Below are 21,516 nucleotides of genomic sequence, written 5' to 3'. Positions count from 1 at the left end.
CTGCTGCTCAAGTGCTGTCCTTCATTACAAGGATGTGCCACCATTCCTGTGAACATTTTTTTACCATGAAATTTAACTAGGTTATATTAATAAATTGCCATGAGTTTTGGTCAGGTAGAACTAAGTTTTGATATTTTATTACACTAAGGTGACCACAGACAATAATATACTGCTAATCAAAAAAAAAGGGAAATGTACACACTGAAAAATCACATGATATACTATAAACATGCACAATTTTACAGGAAGGGAGGGAAGGAGGGAGGGGGAGAGGGGACATAGGAGGGAGGGAGGGAGGACAGAGCTAACTGCTTGTAATTTCTGGGTAGTGGCACACAGATTGGTTGGTTTTTTGGAGATGGGGTGCCCAGAGAAGCTCCCTGGATCTTCAGTAATATTCTTTATAATAAACTAGTAAATTTTCCCTTTAGGAAAAATCAGCTCACAGGAACCATGAAAAAATCTGTTCTGAAAACATGGAGAAATGAATCACTATTAAAGAGGTGGGCTGTGGCAGCCACAGAGTGACCCACTCCAGTCTGTCTTCAGGAGGATCTGCTGTAGGAGGCAGTGTAACCAAGGCTGACACTTTGTGGTCTCTAATGTATTCTTGCTAGGCAATACTTTCCCTAGGCTGCCCCTCTATTTAGTTGCCCTATTTAGTTTGGCTTATTATTTACTTTGCAGTGTTGAGAATTGAACCCACAGCCTTGTACATGCTAGGCAAGTACTTTACCACTGAGCTACATTCTGAGTCCTTGCCTTGCCAGGCCTTATTAATTAAAAACTGCAACAAAACATTGGAGATGTACCTTAGTAGTAGAATGCTTGCTTTGTATGTGTAAGGTCTTGAGTTCAACCCCCAATGCTGTATAAAGTTGGCTTTTTTTTTTTAGGTTTTTGTTTGAGTGGTTGGGTTTTTGAGACAGGGTCTCACTATGTACCCCTGACTGGCCTGGAACTTGCTATGCAGACCAGGTTAGTCTCAAATTCAGAGATCTGCCTACCTCTCAAATGCTGGGATGAAAGGTGTGTGCTAACAGACCTGGGCTTGTATGAAGTTGATGTTTTCTTTTCTTTTCTTTTTTTTTGTCTTTTTTTTGAGACAGGGTCTCCTTGTAGCCCCAGCTGTCCTGGAACTCACTATGTAGAACAGGCTGGCCTCGAACTCACAAAGATCCGCCTGCCTCTGCCTCCCAAGTGCTGGGATTAAAGGTGTGCGCCACCACGCCCGGCTGATGTTTTCTTTTTAAAGAAAAGGGCTGGAGAGATGGCTCAGTGGTTAAGAACACTGACTGCTCTTGCAGAGGACCCGGGTTCGATTCCCAATTCCCAGCACCTACATGGCGGCTAAGAACCGTCCTTAATTCCAGTTCCAGGGGAATCCGAAGCCCTCTTCTGACCTCTGAGGCATTGCACGACACAGGTGCACTCACATACATGCAGGCAATACACTCATGCACATAAAATTTAAAAAGAAAAGAAAGGAAAGAGAAAGAGAGAGAGGGCAGAAAAGTACTGTGCAGTTGCTGAGGGCTGCAAAACAGATTAGTGGAAGAGCTTTAGGAAAGAGTAAGAAAGTGCAAATGGGGTTCATCTAACCATTGAACTGTTTCATCCACTAGACCTACTTTCTCCAAGTAAACTGAAGTAATACGCTAAATTGAAAACCAGACTGAGAAACAAGTATGATTTCAGGTGTCAAGAGGTCTTTATTGAAATAAAAGCACAGTTACATTTCTAGAACTTTTCCACTGGTGTACCATAGATTAAAAATGTTTGCTACATACAGTGCACAGACAGTTCAATACAACTGCAGTTGAAATAAATAAAATAGCCTATTTAATAACTTAAAATACCGAACCATATGAAAATAAAGATACATAAAATGTTAGGCTCTATAGTATAGTACTAATAAAATCATTATTCTTCATTACACAAAACTGCGAGAAAAAAATCCAAATAAGCTTTTGGAGTGCAAAGTTTAAATTTTCCATTTTAAATTATCATGCACACATAGCTTTTCAAGCCATGCTATGGTCATGGCAAAGTTTTTTATTGTTTAAGAGGAAAATGCTAGGCAGTAAATTAACCATACCATCAAATACTGCATCACACAACTGCTGCTGCTCTGTGTCTACAGTACAGGATAGAAGGGAGGTATCTTGTTGCATTCAAAAAATTGAAGTTAACAAGTTTCCAAAGAAAACATATTTACCATTTAGTCTGAACAAAACAGGTGACAAAATAGAAACCATATCCCTGGGTTAAGAAAAAAAAAAAGGCTACCTTAGAACAAACTAAGAAGCAGTTTTCCATTCATCTTTCAACTCCATAATAATCCTTAGGTGGAAACAACCATGTAAAATGTAAGAGGCACATCCAATTCTGACCTCTAGAAGGTAAGGGATACAATATGGGATTGTGACAAGAGCAAAGTAATTTCTGAACACCTGTTTCATCTGGAGAGAACTTGGTTATATTATATGTAACAGAATTCTTAAAGTATAATCCAGTGTCAGAGTGTATATAAAACTGTTATTTGGGCAAAAAATGAGAAGTGTATTTAATAATAAACCGTAAACACATCATGTACCTTGATTTGGAGCACACATCAACATAAGAGCTCTTTTGCAGACTTTGGCAAGGAGACTACACAGCAGCACAAACTCACATGGAAGACTGAAAGCACTGCAGAACAACACCACCTAACATTCCTATCGATAGGACATGGTAAAGAGGGGCTTCCTCGTGCTAAGCTTCTTTCTTAAACAGTATGTTCTTCAGGTTCGTAGTTTTCACAACTCAGTAGTCTGAAGTCTCTGTGCTTTCACTGCATAGACTGATACAGGGTGCACTCTAGCCATTGTAAGTCCAGAGAGTTACAGTTCTGTCTGCAGAGGATGACAGGAAGGAAAGATCCTGGGTGTGCCATCTGCACTGAATCACTTTGTCCTTATGCTCCCCTACCACCATGATAGGAAGCTGCTTGGTGAGGTCACCTAAATTAAGAAAGGAGAGGTGCTGATTTATAAGAGTAAGTACATACAGATTTTACAGACATCTTGCTACAGTATGGAAGGTTTAAGCAGAGATAAATCATGTCCGAATGTGGTAACATACACATGGCAGCATTTAACACAGCTGCCATTCTCTCTGGAAAATTCTCTTTATGTAGTGACTCCAGTATCACTCTATCACAAGTTTCCTTTGCTAACTTTCCCTCCCTTCCTGACTTATTTCTTCTGTCCCCCAAATCTCACTTCCTCTGAAATTTCATCTTGTACTTTGGCTGTTTATTTATCTATGATTTACATTCATTTTATCTTCACACTTGCCTTTTTTTTTTCAACCTTTTTTGAGACAGGGTCTTCCTGTAGCCCCAGCTGTCCTGGAACTCACTATGTAGACCAGGCTGGCCTTGAACTCACAGATATCTGCCTGCCTCTGTCTCCCAAGAGCTGGGATTAAAGGAATGTGCCACCATGCCCAGCCACACTTCACTTTTAAACTTCAAATTAGGTACCAAATAAAAATTTAATACCTTGTTTGATTCCTTGACAGCCATATTAAACTTAATTTGTCTAAAGCCAATTTTTTTTTTCTTGCCCAAATTTGCTCCTGACCCATGCATGTTCCTCACCTTAACTAATGCACCATCTGGATGCTCATGTCAGAAACCAAGGCAACATCACCAATCCCTTGTTCCCTTACTTCTAAAGCTAATATGAATGAACCAAAGTCTCAAATTCAGTATTGCTTTCACCTCTACCTTTATACCTGGACTCTGACCATCTTGACAGAGCTTATTCCTTCTCACCCTCAGGATCTATGCAAATGGCATTTCCCTGGAGAGATCACTCTAACAATCCTGTCTAAAATAGCCTTCCCCTAATTCTAGTCACTCCCTCCTACTAGCTAATATATATATATATATATTGCTTTCTCAATTTTCTATTTGCTCTTTCACAATATAACTGTTTATCCATCATCTGTATATACTTTAGACAATAAGAACAAGGAATATTTTAGAGTCAAAATGACAGTAGTAATTCTCTCCATTACATTGACATTTCTGTGGAATTATTCTCAATATTTAATGTGCAAATCCTATGTATGCATGTTTATGCTCTATTGGAGGCTTTTTAACCGATCTTTCTGAAGGTTGGAAAACTCCCTTTGCAGCTTACATGAACACATTTTTATCTTGGATAACTAAAGAGCAAATTTATTTCACTTTCTGGTCCATTTTAACTTCATTTCTGCATCACATTTTCTTTTTTTATTTTAGTAGAGAACTTCTTTCCCATAAAACACCCAATGTTTAGGTGAATGGGACTTTTTTCAATTTTTAAAATTAGTTTCATATAATGTATTTTGATCATATTTCTCTCCCAACTCCTCCCTATAATTTACCTTCCCACCCACCCATCTTTATGTGCCCCTCGCCCTGGCACTGAGTCAAATTTGTAATGCCCAAATATACTTGAGAGTGAGTGGTACCATATTGACCTAATAGGGGTCACACCCTTAAAGAAAACTGATTCTCCCTCTCCCAGCATCAGTTGCAATAGCTCCTTGGTTGAGGCTGGGATTTTATCTGGCTTCTGCTTGAGCTGGTCTTGTGTGTGCTGTTAGAATTGCTGTAAGTTCATATGCACAACTTCCCTGCTCTCTGGAAACCCTCTGTAGTCACCCATGACTTCCGGCTCTTACAGTCTCTCTGCCCCCTCTTCCACAATGATCCCCGAGCCGTGGGAGGAGGGGTGTAATAAAGAGGTCCCATTTAGGGATGAGCACACTGAAGTCTCTTATTCTCTGCAGATTGACCAGTTATAGGTCTCCATGATAACTGCTTTTTACTGCAGGAAACTTCTCTGATGAGGGTTGAGAAATGCACTCATCTTCGGCAATAGCAGTAAGTCATTAGGAGTGATTTTAATACGATGTACATTTAGTAGACTATTAATAGCAGGTTCTCCCCTAGGGCCCATGACCTATCTCGTCACAGGTTCTTGGTCCAGGTAATGGTGCCAAGTATGGGTTCCATCTCGTGCAGTGGGTCTTGAATCCAATTAGAGTGTAGTGGTTACTCCCATATTTGTATCACTGTTGTAGTAGTGGGCAGACTTTGCCAGTTCAGTCATTTTTGGAGCTTGCAGGGTTTCACAGCTGGATAAAATTGATGATTACTTTTCTCCTCTGGTAGCATGCATACCACCTTCTAGCACTATGAAACCTAGCCAGTAGGGATGAAGTTTCCAGGTCAGTACCTGCTTGATTTCGATGTTTTATAACTCAAATATGTTGTCTTCAGCAATAGGGCTTTATTGTCAAGTACCACAGGGTAACCAAGAGCAATGGCAATAGCCTGCAATGTTTGGGAGTCAATGGGATCCCACTGGCCAACAACTCCAAGAGAGGTAATCCATTCTTGGTATTGGAGCTTTTATATGCTAGAATGAGGTGTCTGGGTTATTGTCCCCCGTTATAGGGTAACTACATTTAACTTCTTTTTTATATATGTACATGTATATATTTTAAAGAGCTTCTACAATAGGTTTCTTATATGGTTTTTCTTGTTTTCTTAGACAGGGTCTCCCTATAGCCCCAGCTGACCTGGAACTTGCTAAGTCCAGGCTAGCCTTGAACACACAGAGATCTGCCTGCCACCACAAACAGCTCTGCATGGTTTTTCAAAAGATCTTTAGTTAGTTATCCCTCCTCCTCTTCCCGCCTCCACTCTCCCCTCTCCCCCTTTATATTACTATATTCTATCTCCCTTCCCTTAAGAGATCCATCCCCCTCACCCATGGCCCCTTACTACTTTCCTAAACTCTAGGGGCATTCCAAATAAAACACATATATCTAAAGATTCAAAGCTAATATCCACATGAGAGAAAACAAGCAATGTTTTATCTTTCTGGGTCTGGAATACCTCACTCAGGATGATGTTTCCAGTTCCATCCATTTACTTGTGAATTTCATAATTTCAATTGTTCTTAACAGCTGAAATATATTGTTGTGTAAACACATCACATTTTTCTTATCCATTCATCAGTTCAAGTACATCTAGGCTGCTTCCATTTTCTGGCTATTGTGAATAGACCAGCAACGAGGCAGGATGAGCAAATATCTCTGTAGTAGGATACAGAGTCCTCTGGGTATATGCCCAAGAGTGGTATAGCTGGATCTTGTGGTAGATCCAATCCTATCTTTTTGAGGAACTTCCACGTTATTTCCATAATAGCTGTACCAGTTTACACTCCATTGACAGTAAAGAAGTGTTCCCCTTTCTCCACATCCATGCCAGCATTAGTTGTCTTTTTTCTTTTTTCTATTAACTTAGCCATTTTGACTTGGTAATATGGACTCTCAATGCAGTTTTAATTTGTATTTCTCTGGTGGCTAAGGGATGCTGAACATTTTTTTAGTGTTTCTCAGCCACTTGTATTTCTTCCTTTGAGAACTCTTGTTTACATGTATGCCCCACTTCTAATGTTTAGTTCTTTGCATATTCTAGATACTAACCCTCTGTCAGGTGTATAGCTGGTAAAGATTTTTTCAATTTTGTAGGCTGCAACTTTACTTGAAGGATGGTATCTTTTGCTTTACAGAAGCCTTTTAGTTTCATGTACTCGCCTTTGTCAGTTGTTGGTCTTAATGCCTGTGCTACCAGGCGTCTGTTCAGAAAGTCCTTTCCTGTGCCTATAAGTTCCAACGTATTCCCTACTTTCTCCTCTATCAGATTCAGGACATCAGGTCTTAGGTTGAGGTGCTTGATCCACTTGGAGATTTGTGCAGGGTGAGAGATAAGGATCTAGTTTCATTTTTCTGCATATAGCTGTCCAGTTTGACTAGCACTATCTGTTGAACACGCTGTCTTTTCTCCAGGGCATATTTTTGGCCTATTTTCCAAAAATGAGGTGGCCATAGGTGCATGAACTTGTATCTGGGTCCTCAATTCTAGTACATTGATCATTGTCCCTGTTTATCTATGCCAGTATCATGCTGTTTTTATTACTATAGCTCTGTAGACTATTTTGAAATCAGGGATGGTGGAACTTCCTATTTGTTTTTCTATTGTTCAGGATTGTTTAGGCTATCCTGGAATTTTTGTGGTTCCATATGAAATTTAAGATTATGTTTTCAATTTCAATGAAGAACTGTGTTGGAATTTTGATGGGGATTGCACTGAATCTGTATATTGCTTTTGGTAGAATGGCCATTTTCACAATATTGATCCTATTTATTAACAAGCCTGTTTCCATCTTTTGGTATTTTCTTCAATTTCTTTTTTCAATGTCTTCAAGTTCTTATTATACAAGCCTTTCACTTCTTTGGTTAGATTTATTCCAAGATTTTTATTTATTTATTTATTTATTTTAAGCTATAGTGAATGGGATGTTTATCTGATTTCTTTCTTGGTATGTTTGTTTGTATACAGGAAGGCTGCTGATTTCTGTGTGTTAACTTCATATCCTGGTATTTGCTGAATGTGTTTAGCAGCTTTAAGAGCTTCCTGATGGAGTCTTTAATGTATAGAGTTGTATCATGTGCAAATGAGGACACTACGATTTCTTCCTTTTCTATTTGTGTCCCCTTTATCTCTTTCACTTGTCTTACTGCTCTAGCTAAGATTTCAAGCACTATATTGAACAGGAATGGGGACAGTGGACATCTGTTCCTCGTATTAGTGGAAATACTTTTGAGTTTTTCTCCATTTAGCATGATGTTGGCTGTGGGGTTGTCAGCTAATTTTTTTAGTAGCATTGGCTAGTACTTAAAATTACATCATTCAGTAATTTATTTTTCAATGGCCTCTAAAATATAAACTCCATCAAAGAGGTATGTAGTATAATACATTTGTTCATCTGTTCCTAGTCAGTATAAAGCAATATTTACTTAAATGGATAAAAATAAAACTAGAAAGTGAAAATCTAATTACACAGATTGTGTACTATTGATTATCTATCTATCTATCTATCTATCTATTTATTTATTTATCTATCTATCTATCAAGTCCAATTAGTATCCCATGGGTGCTTGGCTGTGAGATCATCGAGACAGGGTCTCCCTGTAGCCCCAGCTGTCCTGGAACTCACAATGTAGACACACTACTGATTTTTAAAAGCTAAAAACAGTATATAAATCCATTATTTAACATCACAGTCACTGTAGTATAAAAAAATTAATAAAATTTATTTTATTAAATAAAAGTAAGATTTCACTGTTTACCTAATTTGTTAAAAGAAATCTTTTGGGGGGGGTCTTTTTGAGACAGGGTCTCCCTTTAGCTCCAGCTGGCCTGAAACTCACTATGTAGACCAGGCTGGACTTGAACTCACAGAGATTCACCTGCCTCTGCCTCCCAAGTGCTGGGTACTAAAGGCATGCACCACCATGCCCAGCAAGAAATCTTAATGTAGCATTCTCAATAAATAGTATAAAATTTAAATTTGAAAATGTTAGTCAATCACATTAGATTAGGAAAAAGGACCCTGAATAGAAGAGACTAAAAACAAAGGGAGATGTCAATTTCAGTCACCTTGTAAATCTGCCACCTTTATTTTCATATCGTAAGAGCCTGTTAGCAAGTAGTGTGCTCCAGGGGAGAAGCGAACAGAGCGAACATCACTGGAATGAGGGTGATAACTCTGTACCATTCTTCCTCCTCTTATGTCATACAGCATGCAACTAGAGTCTTCTTGACCTGTGGCTAAGAGACGGCCACTGGGATCTACAGCTACAGATGCCACTGCACTGCCTGTAGTGGAGAAATGAAAATTTCAACACAATCAATCCACTTAAACCACAATATAGCCATTTATGTTCAGTGAACCACATACTATCAATTTAATGTAACTTTCGATACTGTTCAGTTAAGAAAAATCCAAATTAACTGTCAACCAAATTAACAGTTCTTTTGGGAGCAAGAATAAAGCAAGATTCTACAAAGAATGAGGAAATCTCTCTCTCTCTCTCTCTTTTTTTTTTTTTTTTTTGTCTTTTTGAGACAGGGTCTCCCTGTAGTCCCAGCTGGCCTGGATTCCCTATGGAGACCAGGTTGGCCACAAACTCAAAGAGACCATCCACCTGCCTCTGCCCCCCCACCGCTGAGAATAAAGGCGTGCGCCACCATAACAGGCTTGAGGAAATCTATTTTTGTGTGTGTGTGTGATTTAAAAGAATCCCCAAGCTGGGTGTGGTGGCACATGCCTTTAATCCCAGCACTTGGGAGGCAGAGGCAGGTGGATCTTTGTGAGTTCGAGGCCAGCCTGGTCTACATAGTGAGTTCCAGGACAGCTGGGGCTACAAGGAGACTCTGTCTCAAAAAAAAAAAAAAAAAAAAAAAAAGAATCCCCAAAGGCGGAGCATGGTGGTGCACGCCTTTAATCCCAGCACTCAGGAGGCAGAGGCAGGGGAGTTCCAGGCCAGCTAGGGCTACAGGGAGACCTTGTCTAGAATCTCCAAATAGCATTATCAAATAGTGCAATAGACGAAGCATGCTAGAAAAACTACTTCTCTTAAACCAGTGCTTTTGATGCTAAGTAAACACCTAGAAATACCCCTACACTCAAGAACATTTAACTAGAGTAACAAGAAAATTCACTAACTATACTTTAGAAGTGTAAGGAATCTCCTAAGGCAACCCAAGATTTACTACCAACAGAAACTAAATAAAAAATAAGCTCTGAATCTGAATGCTAGAGCCTTAACCCTACCATGTATTCTCAATGGAGGCAAGATAACCATAAGGGAACACAAAGGTTAAAAAAAAAATTACATACTCTAAGAAAATGTTATTACTCAGCATTTAAATTTCTTGTTAGAAAAAAATTCTATTTGTTTGCTTAAATTTATCATAAAAATAAAATTGAAGAGCTGTGTTCTATACCCCTGTAGTTTAAGTAGTCTGGGGTGACTTCACAGAAGAAAATATGTTAGGTCCTTGAAAAACAGTAAACAGAATAAATATTAGATTTTGAAAGGCAGTAAACAGGAGAAATAGTACATATGTATATATAAATAAGCATACCTATGTAATTTAAAATATTTTCTGAAACTCTGACAGGAAAAAAGAGAAGTATTATGGTCAGGAAAAAATTATATGAGAAAACATTTAGATGAAAGCATATAAAAGCTAAAGTAGTGAAAGGCATGAAGGGCAGCTGAAAGCTGGGACATAAAAGGGACGCTGGGACCAGACCACTGAGCATCTTGCATTCCAGACTACAAAGTCTGAAGTAGTGAAACATCTCTTCATGTTTCTAAGCAAGAGAATTACATGATACAAGATTAGTCTAAGTGGAAATGTGCATCAAATTAAAATTGAGATAACAAAAGGAAGTCAAGCCAGAGTAATAGAATAAGGGAATGGGGGCTGAATGCAGACAGATGTTAGGGAGGAAACAAAGGATGAACAATATTGGCAGCTAACTGCCTGGGCGGGTCAAAAACAAAGTGAAAATGGTTCCCAGATGTCAAATAGCTGTCCCCAGACTAGTGTCCAAAGAGTCATTCAACACCTCACTTAACTATCTGATAGTCATTTAGTTGCACAAGAAAATAAAATGATTATCAGGCCCAGCATGGTGGTGCACACCTTTAATCCCTGCAGAGGCAGGTAAATCTCTGTGAGTTCGAAGCTAACCTGGTCTACATAGAGAGTTCCAGGCCAGTTGGGGCTACAGGGAGACCCTGTCTCAAAAATAAAAAAAATAAAATAAAATAAAAAAAAGGGAAGAAGGGAAGATGGGGCCAGTGCCACAGCTCATAGGGTAAAGGTACCTATTGTCGAGCCTGATGACCTGAGTTAGATCCCTGGAACCCACATGGTGGAAATGGAGAAGTGACACCTGCAAGTTGTTCTCTGACCCCCATGACACATGTACGCATGCAACGAATTAATTAATAAATTTTTAATTAGGAAAGATGAAGACTGGGGAAATGGTGTGGGTAGGCAAAGTGAGGAACTGAATTCAGGTCCCTGGCACTCATGTGAAAATTAGGCCTAGTATGCACATCTGTAATCCCAGCACTGATGGGTAGAGACATGGATGGAGACAGGTAGAGTCCAGGACTCACTGGCCAGTCAGTCCAGCAGAAATGGCAAGCTCTAGAGAGAGCTCTAGTTTAGCGAGAAACCCTCAAAAAAAAAAAAAAAAAAAGTGAAGAACAATAGGGGAAGACATCTGATATCACCTGACTTCTGGTTTACACTTAAACACACACACACACACACACACACACACATCCACTACATATCCACACAAAAATTAGAAAGATGAGAACAGATGATACACAGGAGGAATAAAATGAGTTTCATTTTATACATAGAAAAGATGGCTCAGTGCTTAAGAACACTGACTGTTCTTGCAGAAGACCCGGGTTCAAATCCTAGCACCCACATGGCAGCTACCACCTGTCCATAACTCCAGTTCCAGGGGATCTGGCAGCCTCTTCTATTCTCTGCGGGCACTGCATGACACGGGTGCACTTATCTACGTGCACGCATAACACTCATATACATAAAATAAAAATGATAAATATTTTTTAAAAAAAGAAACTTTATGTCAACAGAAATCTCAGTTCATTTATTCAGAAAAGTGATTATTAAATCACCAGTCCCTTGAGCTAGGCACTATATAATAGGTGTCTGACCTACTCTGGAAAATAAAAGAGATATAATTGCTTAATATCTATTGAAAGAGAAAAGTAATAAGTATAAGCAATGAATAAGCAAATTATTTCAGTGATAGAAAACAAGATATGAGGTTGCAATTAGGGTAATCAAAGGAGCTTTCTCATAGTGGTAAGGAGATGGTGAACTAATAAGAACATCTCAAGCTACAGAAACAGCATATAAATTCATGGGAAGATCTTGGTATGCTCTAGAAACTGAAAGGAAAAAGGAAATGATTTGACATGAGACCAGATGTGTGCATAACGCCAGATTGGGTTTGAATCTGAACTGTTCCTCATAGCTTCATGTCTTGAACACTTTTCCCCAGTGTGTGGTGGTAGTTTGGGAAGCTATGGGATATTCAGGAGGTGGGGCCTACCTTACAGAAGTAGGTCACTAGCCACAGGCCTCTGAAGTTTACAGCCCAGCCCCTGGTTCTGGCCACTCTTTGCTTCTTGGTCCACTGGGATGCAAAGAATCTCTAGCACCAGATCTTACCTCCATGAATACCACTATACCTTTCTTGTGATGGACTGAAATCTCCTCAAATTGTAAGTCAAAATAAAATTTTCTTTCATTGAGTTTTTTTCTGTCAGGTATTTTGGTCATAACACCATCAAAGCAACCAATACTGAATACCAATAGAAAACTACTATAAAAGTTTAAAATGCCTGACTGTCTCCGGAAAACAGAAAATAGAGTAAATGGCTAAAGAGCAGGAACCAATTCCTAGGGCAATACTGTGTTTTGACTGTTGTTCTTGCAGTGCTGGGGCTTGAACCACGGCCTTCTATATGCTAGACAAGCATTCTACCAGTGAGCTACAGTTTCAGATCAATGCTGTTTTTATTCATCTTAGTGAACTCTTTGGTTCTTGAAACTGTTACACATTCATTTTTTAAGATTTTACATTTTATTATTTATGTGTGTGAGTGCCCACAGAAGCCAGAAGAGGGTTTAGGATCGACTAAAGCTAGAATCACAGGTATTTGTGAGTCACCCAACAGGGATACTGGGATCCAAACTCCAGTCCTCATGACAGAGCAGTAAGCACTCTTAACCACTGAGCTATCTTTCCGGCTTGTTACACATTTATTTTATTTTATTTTATTAGTCTTTTTGAGAAAGGGTGTCCCTGTAGCCCCAGCTGTCCTGGAACTCACTATGTAGACCAGGCTGGCCTTGAACTCACAGAGATCTGCCTGCCTCTGCCTCCTGGGTGCTGGGATTAAAGGCATGCACCACCACGCCCGGCCAACACATTTAGTTTGACAACAAGAAAAACCAAATTTGGGGCTAGAGAGATGGCTTAGTGGTTAAGAGAACTTCCTGCTCTTCACAGGGGTAGAGTTCAGTTCCCCAGCACCTATGTCTGTCAGCTCCAGGGCATCTGATGCACTCTTCTGGTACCTGTACACATTTAGCATATATACACATATACACATTCCAAATAATCTCTTATATCTTAGATCATATTGCAATAAAAGTAGAAATCAGTAACAAGAAAAATATAAATGCTATAAAAATGCACGGGTGCTGTACAATAACACACTTAAATAATCAATGAGTCATTGAAAAAAAGATTAGGATAAGGAAATAAAAAGTTACTAGAACCAAATTAAATGAAAGGAAAACTTATCAGAACCTTTGGGATACAGCTAAGACAGTTCCTAGGGTCAAGTTTATAGCTATGAATTCTTACATTTAAAAATATCGGGGGTTGGAGAGATGGCTCAGCTGCCTCTGCCACCATGCCTCCCCCATGACAGAATCATCCCTCTGGAACTATAAGCCCAAATAAACTCTTCCTTCTATAGATTGTCTTGGTCATGATGTTTAATCATAGCAACAGAAAAGTAAGTAATACAGTTACTACACAGACTTCTTTGGAAATCTTTGGAAAAAAAATGGACAAATTCCTAGATATACGTGACCTACCAAAATTAGAAACCATATTTCTAAACAAAAATCAGAGGTCAATTTTTTTAAAACAGCCTACCAGGGCCTTAAAGAGGTTTTCCTTTAAAATCTGGAGAGACACTTCATTAAGAGAGATATAATGAAGAAGGAGAAAGAGAGAAAGAAGGAGAGAGAGAGAGAGAATGAGAACTGTGAGAAGAAATGGGAGAGAAGGCAGAGAAGCCTCTTCAGAGAAATCCCTTGAAGAGCCTTTAGAGAAATTTCCCAAAACAAAATAGATACGTGATTTATATAACCTTTCAGGGAGTGGCAGTAAGTCTCACATAATGTGATTTCATTCAACATAGCATACCTGTCAAGGAACATGAAAGAGCCAAATACTGCTAGGACCATTAGGAGCTGTCAGTCATAGCATACAACAGCTTCTTTAACTGTACTTCAGAGAGGAGATGCAGGGGTACGTATCCTGGTTTCTTCAGGCTGTGGGATCTGGCCTCTTAAGAGTGACCATTTTATAGCCAGGCATGATGGTCCACGCCTTTAATCCCAGCACTTGGGAGGCAGAGGCAGGAGGATCTTTGTGAATTCAAGGCCAGCCTGGTCTACTTAGCAAGTTCTAGGCCAGCTGGGGGTACAGGGGGACCCTGTATCAAAAAAACCAAAAAAAAAGGGACCCCTGTCTTTTTTTTTTTTTTTCATGCAGGGGTCAACTTTAAATATTTTATTTATTATTTTTATTTATTTATTTTTTATGTGTATGAGTGTATTGCCTGCATGTATGTGAGCGCACCCATGTCGTGCAATGCCATGGAGGTCAGAAGAGGACTTCGGATTCCCCTGGAACTGGAGTTAAGGACGGTTCATGGCAGCCATGTGGGTTCTGGGAATCGAACCCAGGTCCTCTGCAAGAGCAGTCAGTGCCCTTAACCACTGAGCCAACTCAGACCCATGTGGGGGGGGGGGTCAACTTTAATACTGGGGTTGACCTGTTTGGGGTTAAGGAAGAGATGACCTTCTTTCCTGTTAGGCTCTGAAGGTGTATAAGACCCTGTGCTCCTCACAGACCCAAGGACCCAAGATTGTCCTCTATCAAACATGCACAGGGCACAGAGAAGTCATTTCCAGCTCTGCATCTCCTGCTCCAGCTGTTGGTGACTGGGCTCACAGCTTGGACTGTCCAGGATCACCATGGGCACACTGTAAAAGGAAGCTGGCTGGAACAGGATCTTGCCACCACCTTCAGGACGCAGTTCCTCAGTGAATGTACTCACAAGTGAGGAAGAATGAAGTCCATCCAGAAAGCAAGGCCCCGGTCTATCTGCACCACACTCAAGAGGTTCGCATAGAAGGTGCTGAAGAGGCACCAAGAGGTTTGGAAAATGTCCTGGGATTTCTGCCACTAGGCTACAGGGAAACTGAGGGATGTCAAGATGCCAGGAAGGGTAAGGACCTCTTAATTGAAGCCCCCATCAGCTCACATGAGCAGCAGTGAAGTGAGAAGGAAGCATAGGGACCCCAAGGTCTGACCAAATCCCCACAGCAGAGCGCAGTCAGGCGGAGCTCAGTGAGCAAAGAGAAGAGCACCAAGAGTGTTGGGCTGCAGCTGTGTGGGCACCACAGCCTGAATGGACCTGGCTGAGGGTTTCAATATGGCCATTTAATCCAGAGATGAGAGCAAGACAGTGGTTCCTTCAGACTACACTGTAAGGGAAACACTGCGTCAGCATCCTGATGAGAGGGGCCTATGTGAGCCGCTGGTCCAGCTGTCAGCACTTGTCTGCACTGTCTGGCTTGGCTTGTCAGGCCTCTTGGGAGCCTTCAGGGCCACCACACAGCCAAACACTTTGTGGGCCAGTCCTCGGGGAATCCCAGCAAGTCCCAGGAGAGGTCAGGGTATGAGGCTGCCACCAGCTCTGCCTGCCTGGGTCTGGCCTTGACAGAGGCTTTCTCTGGGTTTACTTCAGGAAGTGGCTTTGAAGGAACCTCTGGTAGCTCAATTTGATCCTGAGTGATTGCGTTCAGTTCCTCTAAGATGGCATCCTTGTCCTCCTGAGTGAATCTTCCTGCCAGCAGCTCATCTATTTACCACTGGTACTCCACAGCCTCCTGGGTCTCGTCCAGGATCCTCTCCACCTCTTCTATGGACATCACCTGGTACATCTTGTTTAGATACTCATTCCCCTCCTGCAGCCCCTCCAGCACCTTCATCTCAATCTAGGTGAACTCGATGCTCTGAACCATGGCCTCCGGGTTGCAGATCTGGTTCTCCATTTGGTCCAACAGCTGCTCCCAGTAACGCTTCTTCTTGAGCAGCAGTTTGGCCTGTTCTTTCCTGCCATCCCACAAGAGCTGCCTGGCCAGAGCCCACTCCCTCTCCAGTTGCTGTGTGACCCTCTTCTGGTATTGCCCCAGTTTGTCCTGCTGCTGTTTCAATTTCAGGATGGCCCTGTCCTGCTCAGTGACCCGGCTCGCTTCTTGTGGCCGAGCAGGTTGCCCACCGCAGCCCCTGGTCTTCTGCAAGAACAACCAGGAACCGGGAGCCCGTTGCCGCCACCCACAGCCTCCAGACTTGAGTGACCAATGTCTTAAAGACATTGTTTGTTCTAACAGACAGAACAAAGAAAACTGTAAACTAATTTCCATGCAGCCACTATGGAAATCAGTGTGGAGTATCTTCAAAAAAACTGAAAACAGAACCCAGCTATGCCACTCTTGGGTATATAACACAAAAAACTCTAAGTCAAGATACCAAAGAGATTCACAATAGCTGAGAAATGGAACCAGCCTAGATATCCACCAACAGGTGACGGATCAACAAAATGTGGTACATAACACAATGGAATTTTATGTAGCTGTTAAAAAAAAATGAAATCATGACATTTTCAGGCAAATGGATGCAACTCAAAGTTATAGTATTAAGCAAGCAAAACAAGACAGATTCAGGAAAACAAATAGAACATTTTCTTTTATATGTGAAATCTAAGTTTAAATTTTTTTGAGGCTGGAGAGCTGGATTAGTGGTTAAGAGCACTTACTGCTCCTGCAGAGGACCCAGGTTCTGTTCCAAACACCAACATGGCAGCTCACAACCACCTGCAACTCCAGTTCCAGGGGAAGTCAATGCTTATAAGCACCAGACACCCACATGGTGTACATACATACAGGCGAAACACTCATAAACATAAAGAGTAAAACTAAGAAAATATTTTTAAAATGTATATGTGTGGGGCTAGAGAGATGGCTCAGCGAGTGGTTAAGAACACTGGCTATTCTTGCAGAAGACCGGGATTCAAATCCCAGCACCAACATGGCAGCTAACAACTGTCTGTAACTCCATTTCCAGGGTATCCAACAGCCTCTTCTGTCCTCCGAGTGTATTGCAGGACACAGGTGCACCTACATAGAGGCAGGCAATATACTCATACACATAAAATAAAAACAATATATTTTTTAAATTTCTATGTGTGTATAATAAAAAAAGAAAAGAAGCTATATATAATACCAGCTCTTGGGGAGCAGAGGCAGGCAGATCTGTGAGTTTGAGGCCAGCCTGGGCTACACAGTGAGAACCAGTCCCAAAAGAAATAGAAGGCAGGGAGGGAGGAAAGGAGGGAAAAGAAGAGAAAGAAACTACAAAGACAGAAATGTTACTCTAAAATAAAAACAATGGCAAAATATTGTATCACTTAGGTTTCAGTGTTTGAAACACTGCAAACAGTAATCTGAGTTGAGATATACTATCAAGTTTAGAAAGCAGGATTTGTATTATATGCTACCATCTCTGTGTGTGCTCATGCATACATACTCACATATCTGTGTGTGTTTACAGGAGAAGGAAGATTTTGATATACACAAGCTTTCTAGTTATGTATCTACAGGTTTCTAAAACAATATGTAAGTGGTCTGTGGGGGCCTGAGGCCAAGGACAGGGCAAGATGGCGCATAGAGGAAATGGCCGGGGCGTGACCAGACTGGCCCGGGCATGACCAGACTTGTTTTGAAGAATCGCTGATTGGCTCCTGCCATTTCCGTGTATCTTGGCAGCATGTGATCACTTCCTGAACGCTATGCTGTAATACGGAGAGGACACTGCATGCTCAAGTTGACCTTTAGCATGACTGGACACTTGGTTGGGGAGGGGATTTTCCTTCGTCGTTTTTGCCTTCATAAGCCCAGTAATGCCTGCAATAAACGAGTTCATGCTTGACTGGCTCCCTGTCGCGTCTGATTGTCTCCCAGGGAGGCTGCGGGTAACGGGAGGCTCACCTCCCTTTCCCTGGCTCCTGTGTCGGGGCAGGACCCCCGACAGTGGTCCTTTAAGAAATGAGACCAAGGCACAGGAGTGGAAAAATTGTAATGCTGTTCAATTTGAATTTTTGCCATGTACATCATTAAGAAGAAATTGTAAAGGTCTGAGTTTAAGGGCTGGCAAGATGGCTCAAGTGGGTAAAGTCACTTGACACCAAGCCTAATGATCTGAGGTCAACCTCTAGGGCTCAATGGTGAGAGGAAAGGAAAGTGACTACCACAACTTGTCCTCTGACCTCTGTGCACATTTGTGGTACATATGTACCCCCCTATAAAATCAACTGCAATAAAAAATTAAATATATGTATCTGAGTTCTAAAAGTGCCCTAAGAGGCAACTTTAGAACACAGTATTTAATTTCTCTGAGCCTTGGTTTCTTAAACTGAATATTACTTTTTCAGTATGGTACAGATAAAAATATTCTGAAAGAATTGAAATCAATTAACATAATACAAAAGCATTTCAATATTTCTCTCTTCTTTTTGAGACAAGGTCTCCCTATAGCCCCAGCCTGGAACTCATCATGTAGACCAGGACTGTGGGTCTCTCTTCAGCCTTGAACTGACAGAGATCCACCTGCCTCTGCTTCCTGAATGCTGGGACTAAGGCATGTACTATCACACCTGACCTCTCTTTTTTAAGAAAGAGTCTCATGTAGCCCAGGCTGGCCTGGTTTATTCAGTACTGAGAATTAAGCTTAGAGCTTCGTATTACTAGTCAAGCTCTCTACCAACAGAGCTACATTCCCAACCCTACTTCTCTTTTATATATTAAGTGTGGGAGGTAGGGAAATAGATGCTAGTATAATTTATAAAGTTCCTTTCTCATGAAACTTCATTTAAATGAATGGAAAACCTACCGGTTCCATGGAATGTTGTGCCAACAACACGGACACAGCTTGGTACTCGAAGATCCCAGAACCTAACGGTCTTGTCTTGGGAACCAGATGCAATCATCCAGCCACTCCAGGTATAAAGTGCTAAAATATGTCCTGTAAAAGATCATATACTCAGTTACTGCTGTGGGAAAGGACCATCCCACAACATATCTAAAAGTAAGTTCTCATCACTGGGCAAGTAATGGTTTCATTAATCAAATACATTATATCAGAGATTTTTATATAATAACAAATAGATTGACAATTTTTAAAAAAGTCAGTAAAACATAGAACATCAAAACCATATTGAAAAAATTCAATCATTTTGGTGACTCCATTAGACAAATAAGCTCTTTCTGTATTTCAAGGTATCATTAATTAGTACAGACAAAACTTTGTCACTTGAAATAATGGCAATTTTTTCATGAAGGAAACACAGGCAAAATTATTTTGTGGAGTAAGATTACGAGCTCTGAAAGAAACAGATCTGGAATCATATCTTAGTTCTGTCACTAGCCCTTAAATATTGGGCAAGCCCTTTTATCCTTTTGGTGTCATTTTCTTCATGAATAAATAGGGATGAGGGGCTGCTCAGCGGTTAAGAGCACTGACTGCTTTTGCAGAGGACCAGGGTTCGATTCCCAGCACCCACATGGCAGCTATGAACTGTCCTTAACTCCAGGTCCAGAGGAATCTGAAGCCCTCTTCTGACCCCTGTGGCATTGCATGACTCGGGTACACTCAACATACATGCGGACAATACACTCGTATACATAAAATTTAAAAAATAGTTAAAAAAAAAATAGGGCTGGGCATGGTAGCAAACACCTTTAATCCCAGCACTCAGGAGGCAGAGGCAGGCAGATCTCTGTGAGTTCAAGGCCAGCCTGGTCTACATAGTGAGTTCCAGGACAGCGGGGGCTATAGGGAGACCCTGTCTCAAAAAGACCAAAAAAACTTTTTAAAAAATAGGGATGAAACTCCCTACACCATCTAATGGTTGTGAGGAGAAAGTAAAGGAATTTTGTGATGAGTAATGACTTAGCTCATATTATAGGGAAATATCAATGCCACTTATTATTACTCTGATATCCAAAATGCACAAATTAAATTTTTGAAATAGAAATTTCTTGTTTTGAAAAGATTCATGATAGCTGGGCATGGAAGCACATGCCTTTAGTTCCAGCACTCAGGAGGTAGAGGCAGGCAGATCTCTGTGAGTTCAAGGCCAGCCTAGACTACATAGCAAGTTCCAGGTCAGCTGGGGCTACAGAGAGACCCTATCTCAAAAACACCAAAAAAAAAAAAAAAAAAAAAAGATCCATTATGATGAAATATATCCTACTAATGAAAACACAGAAAGAGGAGACAGGATAAGTTGAGCAAAAGGAAAACAGCACACAAGAGTGATTATTACATACCAGTGTGTCCACTCAAAGCATGAAGACCCTGTCCTCTTTGACAATCTGTGGTATAAATGTTACAGTCCCCTGCTCCAGCACTTATTAAAATTGCTCCACCACTTTCTGGGCCTTCCATAAATGCCAAATCTCTAATTGTCCCATCATGCATGCTAAATTCCAGATCCGGTCCTGAAACAGCAATAAGAATTTAAAAAAAAAGATGCTGCTCAACTTACTGTGTTAACAAGATTGCTAAACTGCCTAAGAACTGTGCAAGAATGATAGTATGGTGGTGTTAGAACAGAAAAGAACCAAAACCAAGTATAACAACACAGATGTAGAATGTCATTATGCATACTCTGTATGCTAACCTAAAAAGTTAATTTAAAAAATAGTGCAGTAATATGGTTTATATTTTTATTTAGGGATTAATCAACTCACTTTATTGAACGCAAAACTTCAAGAAATCAACATTCATTCAATTCAATTCAGAGTTGATTCAGTTATTACCTACCATCCCTAAAAGAGAACTACATATAGTTACCTCCTATCTCTTATTGCAAACAAAGAGGGACAGATACACTCTTGAAAATATCTATTGATACAATTCTAGTAGCTATTTAAAAGTTTGTGTGTTTATGTTGCTGAGGATGCAACCCAAGGCCGTATGCATGCTAGGCAAATACTCTACCACTCAGCTACATCCCAAGTCCTTAAAAGTTCTGGAGTTGTTTTGTTTTGTTTCAGACAGGGTCTCTCTGTAGTCCCAGCTGGCCTAGAACTTGCTGTGTAGACCAGGCTAGCCTCCATCTCAGAGAGATCTACTTGCCTCTGCCTCCCAAGTACTGGGATTAAAGACAAGCACCACCACACCTGGCTCTTAAAAGTTATGTATGGTGGTTTGGGATGTTCTGTGTGATAGACACACAAAAAAAAAATCAACAAATTTTTAAAAAACTGAATTATATTTGAGGAAGAAGCATAAAATTTATGTCATGTTAATTAGTAGAGGTGATAAACATTATCATTGAAATCTACCCGATGACTTTATAGACACACACAGGTGCCAAAGATCTGAGCACAACTGATAATGACTAGTAATAATCAGATACATACAGATTGGAGACACATGCACCAACATCTCAGTGTTATTAGCCAAAACAATGCATCTTTCTGTAAGAAACAGTATATTTTAAAATGAAATGGAGATCTTTTTTAAAGGTTAAAAACTCATTCAATTTTATGTCTCACAGGGTTTATACTGAGTTCAATATTGTATATCTGTATTAATTCAACTGTGAACCTAGAAACTTGCACCCACT

General features: G+C 40.5%; 1 protein-coding gene and 1 pseudogene across 6 annotated transcripts in view; both read right to left on the bottom strand.

Moving 5' to 3' along the window:
- Window positions 1-1,687: 1,687 nt before the first annotated feature.
- The window catches only part of Wdr47 (WD repeat domain 47), an 82,726-nt gene continuing 62,897 nt past the window's right edge, over window positions 1,688-21,516 (bottom strand). For 3 of the 6 annotated variants that reach the window (XM_008850411.3, XM_008850412.3, XM_029554671.1), the window contains 4 exons: window positions 20,213-20,389; window positions 18,774-18,905; window positions 8,549-8,767; window positions 1,688-3,002 (listed from right to left, as the gene is read on the bottom strand). In XM_008850411.3, the coding sequence (XP_008848633.1) occupies window positions 2,860-3,002; window positions 8,549-8,767; window positions 18,774-18,905; window positions 20,213-20,389 (671 nt within the window). In that variant the 3' untranslated portion in view covers window positions 1,688-2,859. The remainder of the gene's footprint in view (window positions 3,003-8,548; window positions 8,768-18,773; window positions 18,906-20,212; window positions 20,390-21,516) is intronic. The other 3 variants (XM_008850413.2, XM_008850414.2, XM_029554672.1) reach the window with 2 other exon arrangements.
- Window positions 14,512-18,568, bottom strand: LOC103747861 (annotated as a pseudogene).

Source organism: Nannospalax galili, unplaced genomic scaffold (assembly GCF_000622305.1).
Source record: "Nannospalax galili isolate Female #2095 unplaced genomic scaffold, S.galili_v1.0 scaffold5, whole genome shotgun sequence".
NCBI classification, from domain to species: Eukaryota; Metazoa; Chordata; class Mammalia; order Rodentia; family Spalacidae; genus Nannospalax; species Nannospalax galili.
The sequence above is the reverse complement of the archived record's forward strand: the minus strand, read 5'-3'. Positions and strand labels throughout refer to the sequence as shown.